The sequence below is a fragment of the Arachis stenosperma genome, chromosome 5, assembly GCF_014773155.1.
Source record: "Arachis stenosperma cultivar V10309 chromosome 5, arast.V10309.gnm1.PFL2, whole genome shotgun sequence".
Taxonomy (NCBI): Eukaryota; Viridiplantae; Streptophyta; class Magnoliopsida; order Fabales; family Fabaceae; genus Arachis; species Arachis stenosperma.
Window position 1 is genome coordinate 44,421,061 of NC_080381.1, and position 13,555 is coordinate 44,434,615.

At 34.0% G+C, this 13,555-nt stretch overlaps 2 protein-coding genes across 2 annotated transcripts; both read right to left on the minus strand.

Moving 5' to 3' along the window:
* Positions 1-6,003: 6,003 nt before the first annotated feature.
* Positions 6,004-7,185, minus strand: LOC130980752 (uncharacterized). Its single transcript, XM_057904401.1, has one exon. The coding sequence runs from the start codon at positions 7,183-7,185 to the stop codon at positions 6,004-6,006; it is 1,182 nt and encodes a 393-aa protein (XP_057760384.1).
* A 4,305-nt stretch (positions 7,186-11,490) lies between these two features.
* Positions 11,491-13,052, minus strand: LOC130980753 (uncharacterized). The gene is made up of 2 exons (XM_057904402.1): positions 12,904-13,052; positions 11,491-12,184 (listed from the first exon to the last, which is right to left on the minus strand). Exons 1-2 carry the CDS (start codon positions 13,050-13,052, stop codon positions 11,491-11,493), a joined length of 843 nt encoding a protein of 280 aa, XP_057760385.1.
* Positions 13,053-13,555: the final 503 nt, after the last annotated feature.

Genomic DNA, 13,555 nt, shown 5'->3' on the forward strand with positions numbered 1-13,555 from the left:
ATTATGAATGACTTAAGAAACTCATTTCTTAATTCATTCAAACCCCTTGGCCAAGGCATTGTTTATTTCATTCATTATAATCGTAGAGCTCAAACTCATTACCATAGTTGATGGATTCCATTTTAACTAATCATTAATTCTACAAGTATTTAAATCATACACAATGTCCATTCAACTAACACCGTAGGGTGTTAGGTGTCCGGAATCAAAGTATAACAAATACATTGTTAATTACTAAGATAGTCGCAGGTCAAAGGAAAATTCTAAAATTATATTCATCATAAGAATATCCTATTGACAAATATACGGTAATTATAACCATTAGGAATTCTTAGAGTAAATCAGTTCAATGGTTATATCTCTATATATACCATTTATATATATAATTTAATAAATGAGATCTATTAATCTTCATCCATATATCCATACATATATATATATATATATATATATATATATATATATATATATATATATATATATATATCCGAATCACTAATGTCCCATTTTTAGTGATTCTACGATTAAGAACAATTTAAATTAAAAGTATTCAAAAAACGTATATCTCATTATTACGATCCCTATCGTAATTATTTGTTTCTAATTTTAATTAAGGACACTATCATAAATTATAAAAAATTATTCTTATAAAAAAGAATAATAATAATAATAATAATAATAATAATAATAATAATAATAATAATAATAATAATAATAATAATTCATGATAGTATTTTGTTGGACATACACATTTATTTCCAACAATCTCCCACTTGCATTAGAGCCAATGACAGATTGGATCTAGGGCATATATGTATTTCCAACAAAATCTCCCACTTGCACTAGAGCCAATGAGTCATATATTTCAATCCCAATTTCCACATGTGCTTATTAAACTCTTTTGATCCAAGCGCCTTAGTGAATGGGTCTGCTGCATTATCCTTTCCAGCAACCTTTTGAATTTCCACGTCTCCACGTTCAACTATCTCTCTTATCAAATGATACCTTCTCAAGATATGCTTAGATTTTTGGTGTGATCTTGGATCTTTTACTTGTGCAATGGCTCCACTATTGTCGCACAGTAATGGAAGTGGTTCTGTAATTGAAGGTACCACACCAAGCTCGTTTATGAACTTCTTCATCAACACAGCTTCTTTATCAGCCTCACTTGCTGCTATGTACTCAGCTTCAGTCGTTGAATTAGCTACAGTAGCTTGTTTGGAACTTTTCCAACTCATTGCACCACCGTTTAAGGTGAAAACATAACCTAAAGTAGATTTTCTATCATCTTTATCTGAGATAAAACTTGTGTCAGTAAACCCTTTTGGTATAAGTTCAGAATCTCCATAGATGAGGAATTGGTCTTTGGTTCTTCTTAAATATTTAAGAATGGATTTAACCACCTTCCAATGTTCCTCACCGGGATTTGCCTGATATCGACTGGCTACTCCTAGCGCATATGCGACATCAGGACGTGTACATGTCATGGTATACATGATAGCTCCCACTGCACTAGCATATGGTATTCTACTCATGCGTACTCTCTCTTCAGAAGTTTTAGGACAATCCTTTCTGTTGAGAGTAATTCCAGTGCCTATTGGTAAATAGCCCTTTTTGGAATTTTCCATGTTATACCTTTTCAATATGGTATCAATGTACATAGACTGTGAGAGTCCAAGCAACCTTTTAGATCTATCTCTATAGATTTTTATTCCTAGAATATAGGCTGCTTCTCCCAAATCTTTCATGGAGAATTGTTGAGATAGCCAAGTTTTGGTATTTTGCAATGCTGGTACATCATTTCCTATTAGTAATATGTCATCAACATAGAGTACTAAGAAAATGACTGTACTCCCACTAAATTTTTTTTTTATATATACAAGGATCCTCTTCACACCGGATAAAATCGAACTTTTCGATTGTCTTATTAAAACAAATGTTCCAACTTCTAGAAGCTTGCTTTAGCCCATAAATGGCGCGATGCAGCTTACAAACTTTACTATGATCAGACAGAAGTGTGAAACCTTCAGGTTGTGTCATGTACACTTCCTCTTTGAGTTCTCCATTAAGAAAAGCTGTTTTCACATCCATTTTCTATATTTCATAATCATAGTATGCTGCTATAGCAAGTAGAATCCGAATAGATTTGAGCATTGCCACAGGAAAAAATATTTCTTCATAATATATTCCCTCTTTTTGACGGTATCCCTTGGCAACTAGACGGGCTTTATAGGTCTCTACCTTACCATCTGCTCCAATCTTTTTCTTGTAAACCCATTTACAACCAATAGGTTTTATGTCTTTTGAGGGTTCAACCAAAGTCCAAACATTGTTGATCCTCATAGATTCTATTTCGGATTCCATGGCACTCTGCCATTTTAGACTTTCGGAACTTTGCATTACCTCTTCATAAGTCTTAGGATCATTATCATCATAATTAATCCCATTTTCCACATCATCTTGCACCATTAGGTTTAGCCTTAGTGGTGGACGATGTTCTCTTGTAGACCGTCGAAGAGGTAGTTTTTGCACCAAATTTGGAGGTTGCTGAACCGGTTCCAAAGGTAGTTCAAGGATTGGTTCATTAATCTCTCTTTGAACTACTATCGGTTCGTTATCCTTAACTCTTGAAGATGATAAATTTGGTTTTACTTTAAGTACATCCAAAATTGGTTGCTCAACTTGAATTTCATATTCTTGAGCTTATACTATTTCATTGGTTTCTTGAACTTCATCAAGTTCTATTTCTTCACCTTGTCTTCTGTAACACCCTACCACACAGGGCCTTACGCTTAAGTCGTAAAGCAGAGGTGGCAAGGTATTACGACCTCTAAAAGCAAATGATATCTACATAGATATAGTTGGGTGAAATCATATCTAGGAGCCTTGAAGAACAAGCTAAAAAAAATCGATAAACAGAAAATCGTGACACACTCGCATGGATATTCGTAAAACGGACAGGTAAAATCGAAAGATAACTGAACACATATATATACATATCAGAGTTCCAAAACTCAGATAGCAAGCTCCAGACTCGACCTGCGAAGCTAAGGCCGACCAGAGTATATAATTATGTATATATACAACCCAAAATAAAACTCAAACCACAAAATAAACCCCTGTATCTCCAAGTCGACCTCTAGAAGGGACAAAACACAAAATATACATGCGGAGATTCTATAAACATATATACATAGCCTAAAACAAAATATGACAGTCCAAAAGACAGTTCTTCGCTCGTAAGGAGGATACCCAAACGCTCAACAAGGTGTCTCTCGACCTGCATCTGAAAAGCAACAACATAGTCTGGGATGAGAACCGGAGGTTCTCAGTATGGTAAAGGTGCCCGCATAGTTAATATAAAAGGTCTCGGGAAAGCCAGAGGCATTCCTAGAACTTCGACACTCAGATTTCAGCTTAAGAATTCAACTAAACCAGAAATTGGGTAAGTTGTCTAAGGTATTTTAATTCTGAATCTAACTTTAACCTAATAATTCACGTTCTGTCTCCTCTAATCCTTCGAATCATTGGTGGAACAATCCTTTCTCCTCACACCTTCGCCAAGAAGGATTTCTCAGAAAACATACACATATAGTTCAAGCAAGAAAAGCACAAGTAGAGAAGCATTTACAGCAAGTAGAACAAGTAGCAGATAAGCAGAATTAAACAGTTAAGCAAACCAAAACAATGCACACTCAAGCAAACAAACAAATGCATATGATGTATGCATGTCCTATGGCTGATGAGTCTCATCTGTCGGTTATACAGCCAACCCGACAAGTCCTGGTAGTTAACCATTGGACAGTCCCTCTATGCGCGCGTCCCCAAGCTCAATAATATTCCATGGAGTCAAACTCCAAGCTCAAATATAATATTCCATGGAGTCGAACTCCAAGCTCAACAATATAGTATTCCATGGAGTCGAACTCCAAGCTCAAATATAATATTCAATATTCATATATATGCATGCCCATGGGGGAATCCGGGGAGTTAAAGTGCCCGGTCACATCTTGCGACAGAGGGTCAACAAATAGTCTCAAATACACAGGCCACATAATAATCTCTTTCCTTTTTAAAATAACCCTTCAAATCAAAACTCTAATTCTCATAGAAATCTTGGCAGTATCTCCTCTAAAACTCGAATTTCTGCCACCCTTCAAGGGTCCCAACTATCAAATCAAACACCTCTCAGTCCTTCAAATCATTTTCAATAACAAATTATTTCATAATCAAACAAATACCAATATTAAATCTTTTTCCAAACCAACCAACTTCAACAGCAAATTATTGACAACAGCTAAACCTCACATTTTATACCATATACACAATCCATCAAATATTCATTCATTTCATTCCTATCTTAAGGTCTTCTAGCCTAAGTTTTCACGTGACATTAAACATTAACTACGAGAAACCAAAACCATACCTTCGTACGGAATCAAAATATTCAAAACTCTAGAGAAGCTTTCTGACCGAGCTATCGAAAAAGAAAACGTCCAGAATCGTCTTTGCCTCCTAAAACTCTCGTTGGCCAAATCCAAAGAAAAGAGGAGCTACGTCATTGTCAACTTCCACTAATCAAAAATGGTGTCAACGTGTAGAGGAGGAGGTTACGAATACTTTCACCGGATTAGATTTTTTATTGGAGTTACGGATTGCAAGAAATCGAAGCCAGAAGTTTGGAGGGATTTACATTTTCACGCTTCTCTCTCGGTCACTCTTCTCTCTCGCCACTCATTCCTTCATATACTATATATATGTATATGGCGGCAGATAATCATAACTAGATATTTCATATATGTGTATACGCATACAATAGCTTTCCTTAAGTAAATGACTACCGCCTTTTATATATATATATATATATATATATATATATATATATATATATATATATATATATATATATATATATGCGCATATAATAATAATAATAATAATAATAATAATAATAATAAATAAACGTAATGTAATAATAGTAATAATAATAGTCACATAGTGAATATAATAACAACAATAAATACATAATACTAGGAAGTAAAACTATATAAACTTATAGTACATATAATACTCATGAGAATTATATCCAATGTTTATAATAATAATAATAATAATAATAATAATAATAATAATAATAATAATAATAATAATAATAATAATAATAATAATAATAATAATTTGATTAAATTTAAATTATTATAAAATCAGTTCAATTACTGATAATAAACATAATTTTCTAAAAATAAGGAACTCTAATTTTATAAAATAAATTATAACTTATTTATATTTATATTTTTAAAATTGAGGGTTGCTACATCCTATCTACCTTATAAAAATTTTCGCCCTCGAAAATTGATATAAAATGGAAGAGACTCATACTAACGTAACTTCCCTTCTTAAACATGTCAAAGAAAAACAGAAAGATTTGACTTGTTTAGTTTGCAAATTCAGGATATTCTTATGGCTTAAAAGTCTATGCAAAGCGGAATATACAAGATAAACTCGATGCAGAAAGGTTATAAGGCAGGTTGGTATTGGAACGACGGGTTTATCGCTTCTAATACTCGCTTCATCTAGCTCCCAGGTTTTGCTGATTCTAATGGTGTCACCTTTCGTAATTCAATCAAAACTGGTTCAGCCTCTGACACTAAATCTATCACAACTTACTCTTTCTCTTGACACATAACCGATTATCAATTACGGGTTCAACCTATGTCATGTCTCTTCCTCATAACTTACCATCTCTGGGTTTCAGGTAACTGTCTCGCACAACTCTCAACATTTTCGGTTCTTTATGTATAACTTAAGTTGTATACTCAAAATAATTCAACCCACTACTACTGTGCCACTCTTATTATTATTCTCCAAGAATTTAGTCACTTTTCTAGGCTGACCAACTATCGTTCTGTCTCACCATTCGGAGGTTTTTAGTCGATCGCTCAATTGAAAATCACAAGGCTCACAACTCGGTAATGTACTACAATGAATGCTACGTGCTATTTACTACGCAAGGCAGTCAGAAATTTTGATTATCAGTGCGTGATTACCTCTAATCGGAGTATCTGTGGTTCCAGCACCATCCGCTGTCATAGTGAACACGCGTCCCTGATGTTGTGCCTTTCCAGCTTCTTGATTCTTCTTCTTTTCTGGACAATTCCAAGACAAATGCCCAGCTTCACCACAGTAATAGCATACACCTAAACCAGCCCTGCACGGAGTATTCGGGTGGTACTTTCCACACCTCCTACAAGTTAAATCATTCGGTGGGGTCTGAGCTTGCTTTCCTTTGCCTCTTCCCTGGCTGTTATTATTACTGAATCTCTGGAAGTTATTCTGACCCAAATGTGGTTGTGGGGTGTAATCGCCTCGCTTAAAATCTTGTCCTCTAGGGGCGAAGTTCCTTCCCTGATCTCTCCTAACAAAAATTCGCTGATCACTCTTATCTAATGTCGCCTTTCTTAGACAATTCTCAGCAACTCTACTTTTGTTTACCAGTTCTGAAAACACTCTGATCTCCATTGGTGCAACGAAGCTCAGAATATCACTTCGAAGACCTCCCTCATACTTAATACATTTCCACTCAGCAAAATTATCAGGCGCACCTTGACAAATACGAGGAAAGCGACATAACTCCTCAAACCTGCTAGTATACTCAGCAACAGTCATATGTCCCTGCTTTAACTGCATCAATTCAAGTTCTTTGGCATTTCTGGCTGAATTAGGAAAGTATTTCTTATAAAACTCTGTTCGGAAAACCTCCCAAGGAATCACAGCGCCATCTGGCTGCAGGATACGTCGTGTCCCCTGCCACCAATGCTGAGCCTCACCCTGCAGCTGATAAGTTCCAAACTCAACCCATTGCTCCTCAGGAACCTGCTGAGCCTGCAGTGCCCGTTCCATAGCTTGAATCCAATTATCTGCATCTGTGGGATTTGAGGTTCCCCTAAAGGTCGGAGGGTGAACTTTCAAAAATGTAGCAAGTGTCATGGGACCGTCCTCATCATTATTGTTTCTATGATTACCCTGGTTTATCAGATTACCCAGTGCCTCGGCTGTCGCCTGCATAGCCGCAGCCATATTTCCCAGGGCAGCCATGAAGTCTACTGGATCATTCCCTGCTAGGCTAGGAGTAACAGTGCCTATCCTACCTCTACCTTGGCCGCGACCGCGTCCGTGAGTCGACATCTGGTCCCTTCACACACCAAATAAGTGATATTAAGTTGATCAATCTCAATATCACAAGTCTAATGCTTCAAGTTCCAAATGCATGCTCAAGAACGTTTATGCCACATATATCAATCAGATATCCTAATAGCACATACACACACCCAGAGTATGCCCAGAAGCATAATCAGTCCATCCCTCAGGCTCTATAGGAACGAACTGCTCTAATACCATAATGTAACACCCTACCACACAGGGCCTTACGCTTAAGTCGTAAAGCAGAGGTGGCAAGGTATTACGACCTCTAAAAGCAAATGATATCTACATAAATATAGTTGGGTGAAATCATATCTAGGAGCCTTGAAGAACAAGCTAAAAAAATCGATAAACAGAAAACTGTGACACACTCGCATGGATATTCGTAAAACGGACAGGTAAAATCGAAAGATAACTGAACACATATATATACATATCAGAGTTCCAAAACTCAGATAGCAAGCTCCAGACTCGACCTGCGAAGCTAAGGCCGACCAGAGTATATAATTATGTATATATACAACCCAAAATAAAACTCAAACTACAAAATAAACCCCTGTATCTCCAAGTCGACCTCTAGAAGGGACAAAACACAAAATATACATGCAGAGATTCTATAAACATATATACATAGCCTAAAACAAAATATGACAGTCCAAAAGACAGTTCTTCGCTCGTAAGGAGGATACCCAAACGCTCAACGAGGTGTCTCTCGACCTGCATCTGAAAAACAACAACATAGTATGGGATGAGAACCGGAGGTTCTCAGTATGGTAAAGGTGCCCGCATAGTTAATATAAAAGGTCTCAGGAAAGCCAGAGGCATTCCTAGAACTTCGACACTCAGATTTCAGCTTAAGAATTCAACTAAACCAGAAATTGGGTAAGTTGTCTAAGGTATTCTAATTCTGAATCTAACTTTAACCTAATAATTCACGTTCTGTCTCCTCTAATCCTTCGAATCATTGGTGGAACAATCCTCTCTCCTCACACCTTCGCCAAGAAGGATTTCTCAGAAAACATACACATATAGTTCAAGCAAGAAAAGCACAGGTAGAGAAGCATTTACAGCAAGTAGAACAAGTAGCGGATAAGCAGAATTAAACAGTTAAGCAAACCAAAACAATGCACACTCAAGCAAACAAACAAATGCATATGACGTATGCATGTCCTATGGCTGATGAGTCTCATCTGTCGGTTATACAGCCAACCCGACAAGTCCTGGTAGTTAACCATTGGACAGTCCCTCTATGCGCGCGTCCCCAAGCTCAATAATATTCCATGGAGTCAAACTCCAAGCTCAAATATAATATTCCATGGAGTCGAACTCCAAGCTCAACAATATAGTATTCCATGGAGTCGAACTCCAAGCTCAAATATAATATTCAATATTCATATATATGCATGCCCATGGGGGAATCCGGGGAGTTAAAGTGCCCGGTCACATCTTGCGACAGAGGGTCAACAAATAGTCTCAAATACACAGGCCACATAATAATCTCTTTCCTTTTTAAAATAACCCTTCAAATCAAAACTCTAATTCTCATAGAAATCTTGGCAGTATCTCCTCTAAAACTCGAATTTCTGCCACCCTTCAAGGGTCCCAACTATCAAATCAAACACCTCTCAGTCCTTCAAATCATTTCCAATAACAAATTATTTCATAATCAAACAAATACCAATATTAAATCTTTTTTCAAACCGACCAACTTCAACAGCAAATTATTGACAACAGCTAAACCTCACATTTTATACCATATGCACAATCCATCAAATATTCATTCATTTCATTCCTATCTTAAGGTCTTCTAGCCTAAGTTTTCACGTGACATTAAACATTAACTACGAGAAACCAAAACCATACCTTCGTACGGAATCAAAATATTCAAAACTCTAGAGAAGCTTTCTGACCGAGCTATCAAAAAAGAAAACGTCCAGAATCGTCTTTGCCTCCTAAAACTTTCGTTGGCCAAATCCAAAGAAAAGAGGAACTACGTCATTGTCAACTTCCCCTAATCAAAAATGGTGTCAACGTGTAGAGAAGGAGGTTACGAATACTTTCACCGGATTAGATTTTTTATTGGAGTTACGGATTGCAAGAAATCGAAGCCGGAAGTTTGGAGGGATTTACGTTCTCACGCTTCTCTCTCGGTCACTCTTCTCTCTCGCCACTCATTCCTTCATATACTATATATATGTATATAGCGGCAGATAATCATAACTAGATATTTCATATATGTGTATACGCATACAATAGCTTTCCTTAAGTAAATAGCTACCGCCTTTTATATATATATATATAGCTTAATGTAAAATATAAACCGCCTTTTGTTTTCATACTTTATAATTAATAATGATAATAATATTATAATAATACTAGCAATAGTAATGATAATCATGTAATAATAATAATAATAATAATAATAATAATAATAATAATAATAATAATAATAATAATAATAATAATAATAATAAACGTAATGTAATCATAGTAATAATAATAGTCACATAGTGAATATAATAACAACAATAAATACATAATACTAGGGAGTAAAACTATATAAACTTATAGTACATATAATACTCATGTGAATTATATCCAATGTTTATTATAATAATAATAATAATAATAATAATAATAATAATAATAATAATAATAATAATTTGATTAAATTTAAATTATTATAAAATCAGTTCAATTACTAATAATAAAAATAATTTTCTAAAAATAAGAAACTCTAATTTTATAAAATAAATTATAACTTATTTATATTTTTAAAATTGAGGGTTGCCACATCTTCCTTCAAAAAAATTTCTTTTCTAAAAAGGTTCCACCTCTTGCCACAAATACTTTGTGGTCAGAAGGATGATAGAAATAATAACCCATTGTTTTTTTAGGATAACCAATGAATCTATATTTATCAGACCTAGCATCAAGTTTATTACTTTGCAATTTCTTAACATATGCTGAACATCTCCAAACTTTAATGTGTTTGAGATTTGGTTTTTGTCCTTTCCATATCTCATATGGTGTTGAAGAAACTGCTTTAGTGGGTGCTTTATTTATCAAATATGCTGCTATTTCTAAAGCATAGCCCCATAAATTCAATGGAAGATCAATAAAACCCATCATAGATCGAACCATATCTAATAAAGTTCAATTCCTCCTCTCTGAAACACCATTATGTTGTGGAGTACCAAGAGGTGTCCATTGAGAAAGAATCCCATTTTTCTTTAAGTACTCAAGAAAATGATCATTTAGATATTTTCCTCCTCTATCAGATCTAAGCACCTTAATGCTTTTACCTATTTAATTTTCAACTTCACTGCGAAAAATTTTGAATATTTCAAATGATTCAGATTTGTGTTTCATAAGATACACAAAGCCATATCTAGACATATCATCAGTGAAAGTGATAAAATAAGAATATCCTCCTTTGGCTTGAATTTTCATTGGTCCACAAACATTTGTATGTATTAGTCCCAATAATTCTGTAGCCCTTTCTCCATGTCCCATAAATGGAGTTTTGGTCATTCTTCATTTGAGACAGGATTCACAAGTTACATATGATTCATAATCATATTTGTTAAGGTAACCTTCTTTATGTAACTTAGAAATCCTTTTTATCCTATATGACCAAGTCTACAATGCCAAAGATATGATTCATTTACTTGATTATTCCTCTCTCTTTTGAGAGTAGAAATATGCATGACAGAATTACCATTTAAATCGAGAAGAATATAAATACCATATTGGAGATAGCCATTTACGTATAAGTCATCACCATAATAAGTAGAACAAATGCCATTTTTAATATTAAAATAAAAACCACGTTTGTCCAACATAGAAACAGAAATAACATTTGTAACAAAATTAGGAACATAATGACAATTCTCCAATACTAATATCTTGCCCGTAGGCATTGCTAAAGAAATAGATCCTATAGCTACAGCAGCAACATTTGCTCTGTTCCCGACTTGAAGGTAAGTTTCTCCCTTCTTCAACCATCTACTTATTCGTAGTCCCTGCAACGAATTGCAAATATTATGAGAACTTCCGGTATCTAATACCCATATAGAAGAATTAATAGTAGCTAAAGAAATCATGAAAACTGTTTTCAAGTATGTCTTACCTTCCTCTTTGGTTTTCAAGGAAGCAAGGTACTCCTTGCAGTTTTTTTTCCAATGACCTTTGCCTTTACAATAAAAGCATTCAGCATCATTTTTGTCAGTCTTTTTTTGTTTGCCCTTGGGTTTGGTCACACCACCCTTAACTACCATGGGTTCTCTTTTAAAATGATTCTTTCCATTTTCCTTTCTTCTTAGAAGAGCTGCCAACTACAATAGCAACTCCTTTCTTTTTCTCAGATGCAATTTGATTCTCATAATCAATTAACATGTTGAGCATTTCATGAAGATCACAGCTTACTTTAATCATATTAAAACTAACAATGAATTGTGATAAAGTTTTTAGAAGAGATTGCAAGATCAAATCTTGTGAAAGTTCTTTGCCCAATTTGTATCCCAACTTCTCTTTTTGTTCAATAAGATCAATCATCTTAAGAACATGGGGTCCAACAAGAGAGTCTACATCAAGTGTGGATCTAAACAAAGTTTTAGACAATTGATATCGGGCCGTCTTACTTTGTGCACTATACATCTTCTTAAGATGTTCAACAATAGTTGGTGGATCCATATCCTGATGTTGCCTCTGAAGATCAGAACTCATGGATGCCAGAATGATGCATTTGGCAGTAAGACGATTTTCTAAGTACTTCTCATAAGCCTTGGTTGCCTCATTATCAATACTTCCATCCTCTTTAGGAAATGGGGCCGTAACAGCAAGCTTATCGATTATATCAATTAGCCTTTCATGCATGAGAACAATTCTCAAATTGCGATACCAATCATCATAATTGGCTTCAGCCAATTTGTTATTTTCAAGTATGCCACGTAGTGATAGAGCAGACATATTATTCATGAATCTAAAAGGAAAAACAAATATAAGTATGTATTCACACATACAAATAACACTTTCTACAATAATTATTATTATAGAAAATTAAAAAATCTTTATTTCTTAAAAAAATATTTAAAATCATGAATGAGTATCTTGGTTGTCAAGTCATTACTCATACAATTTTAAATAGATGATTAAATGTATCACATACAATTTTAATCCCAAATAATTACCTGGTTGTCAGGTTATTATTTAATTGAATTATATTTTATACCCCTAGGTTGTCTAGGTTCAAGTAAAAATTAATTCATTCCATGTATCAAATACATATATAAATTTTATCCTTGAGTACGAATCTCCTGGTTGTCAGGTAACTCCTCGTAAACAAAGTATAAAATTTATTTATCCTTTTTTCCTTTCAGTTTTATTTCATAAATAAATAAAATAATAACAACAGTATGTTCCTTAACATACATATAATTTTATCCCACATAAATTTATAATTTTGACAATGACATCCCATACCATTATTAGGAATCACATTCACTATAATAACAAAACTTAAATTAATCCTATTATTTATGAAAATTTTTGCAACAAAACTTTAAACACAAAAGAACCTGGCTTTGATACCACTTTAGGATTACAAGTGTTCATAACATGCAGAGGAAGTAATAAAGTAATCCTATTTATCTATTTTGTGCTTAAAATTTTATTGAAATAAGATGGGTTAGATACCAATACCTGAGTACCCTAGTGAATAAAGCTTTCTCCTTCGATAGTACGAAGGTACTATGTGTATCCACATCGAGACTGATCCTTGTTGTCAACTCTTTGACCAATGGATTTAATTGAAAAGTTTCTTGCAACTCCTTGCACCAGCAATTCTTCATTAAGAATTTGGAATATTTGTGTATGTGGAGGTAAAAAGAGAAAACTTGTGTTTTCTTTCTTTTATCATATACACATATATAGTAAGAGATTGGTGATTGATTTGTGAATCAAATTACAACTTAATTTAAAACAAAATCAGTTAGGATCTTATCCATATTTAAAACTCATCATAGAATAAATAATTAATTATTTAATATTCTCAATTATAATATTATTATATTCATGGTGCTAGCAAAGAATATAATAATACTCTATTTGAATTAATATAATTATTTAGATCATTAATTATTTATTTGATCTAATCAAAATAATAATTAAATGATTATTTACCAAGAATTAGAACACTCGTTAGTGTGTGATCCCATAGGTTTAATACTAAGCGAGTAGTATATTAGTCATACTAAATTTACTAATCAAGGTTGGCGTCTAGCAACGCTCTTTGATGACTCGATAGTATGAAGTAATAATATTTTTTTACTAAGAACCCAAGATGAACAAAAAT

Coding starts and splice junctions, on each gene's coding strand:
- LOC130980752 (XM_057904401.1), bottom strand. CDS start 7,185: ATGTCGACTCACGGACGCGGTCGCGGCCAAGGTAGAGGTAGGATAGGC.
- LOC130980753 (XM_057904402.1), bottom strand. CDS start 13,052: ATGAAGAATTGCTGGTGCAAGGAGTTGCAAGAAACTTTTCAATTAAAT. Junction 12,185..12,903: donor TTATTCACTAGGGTACTCAG/GTATTGGTATCT, acceptor TTTTCCTTTTAG/ATTCATGAATAATATGTCTG.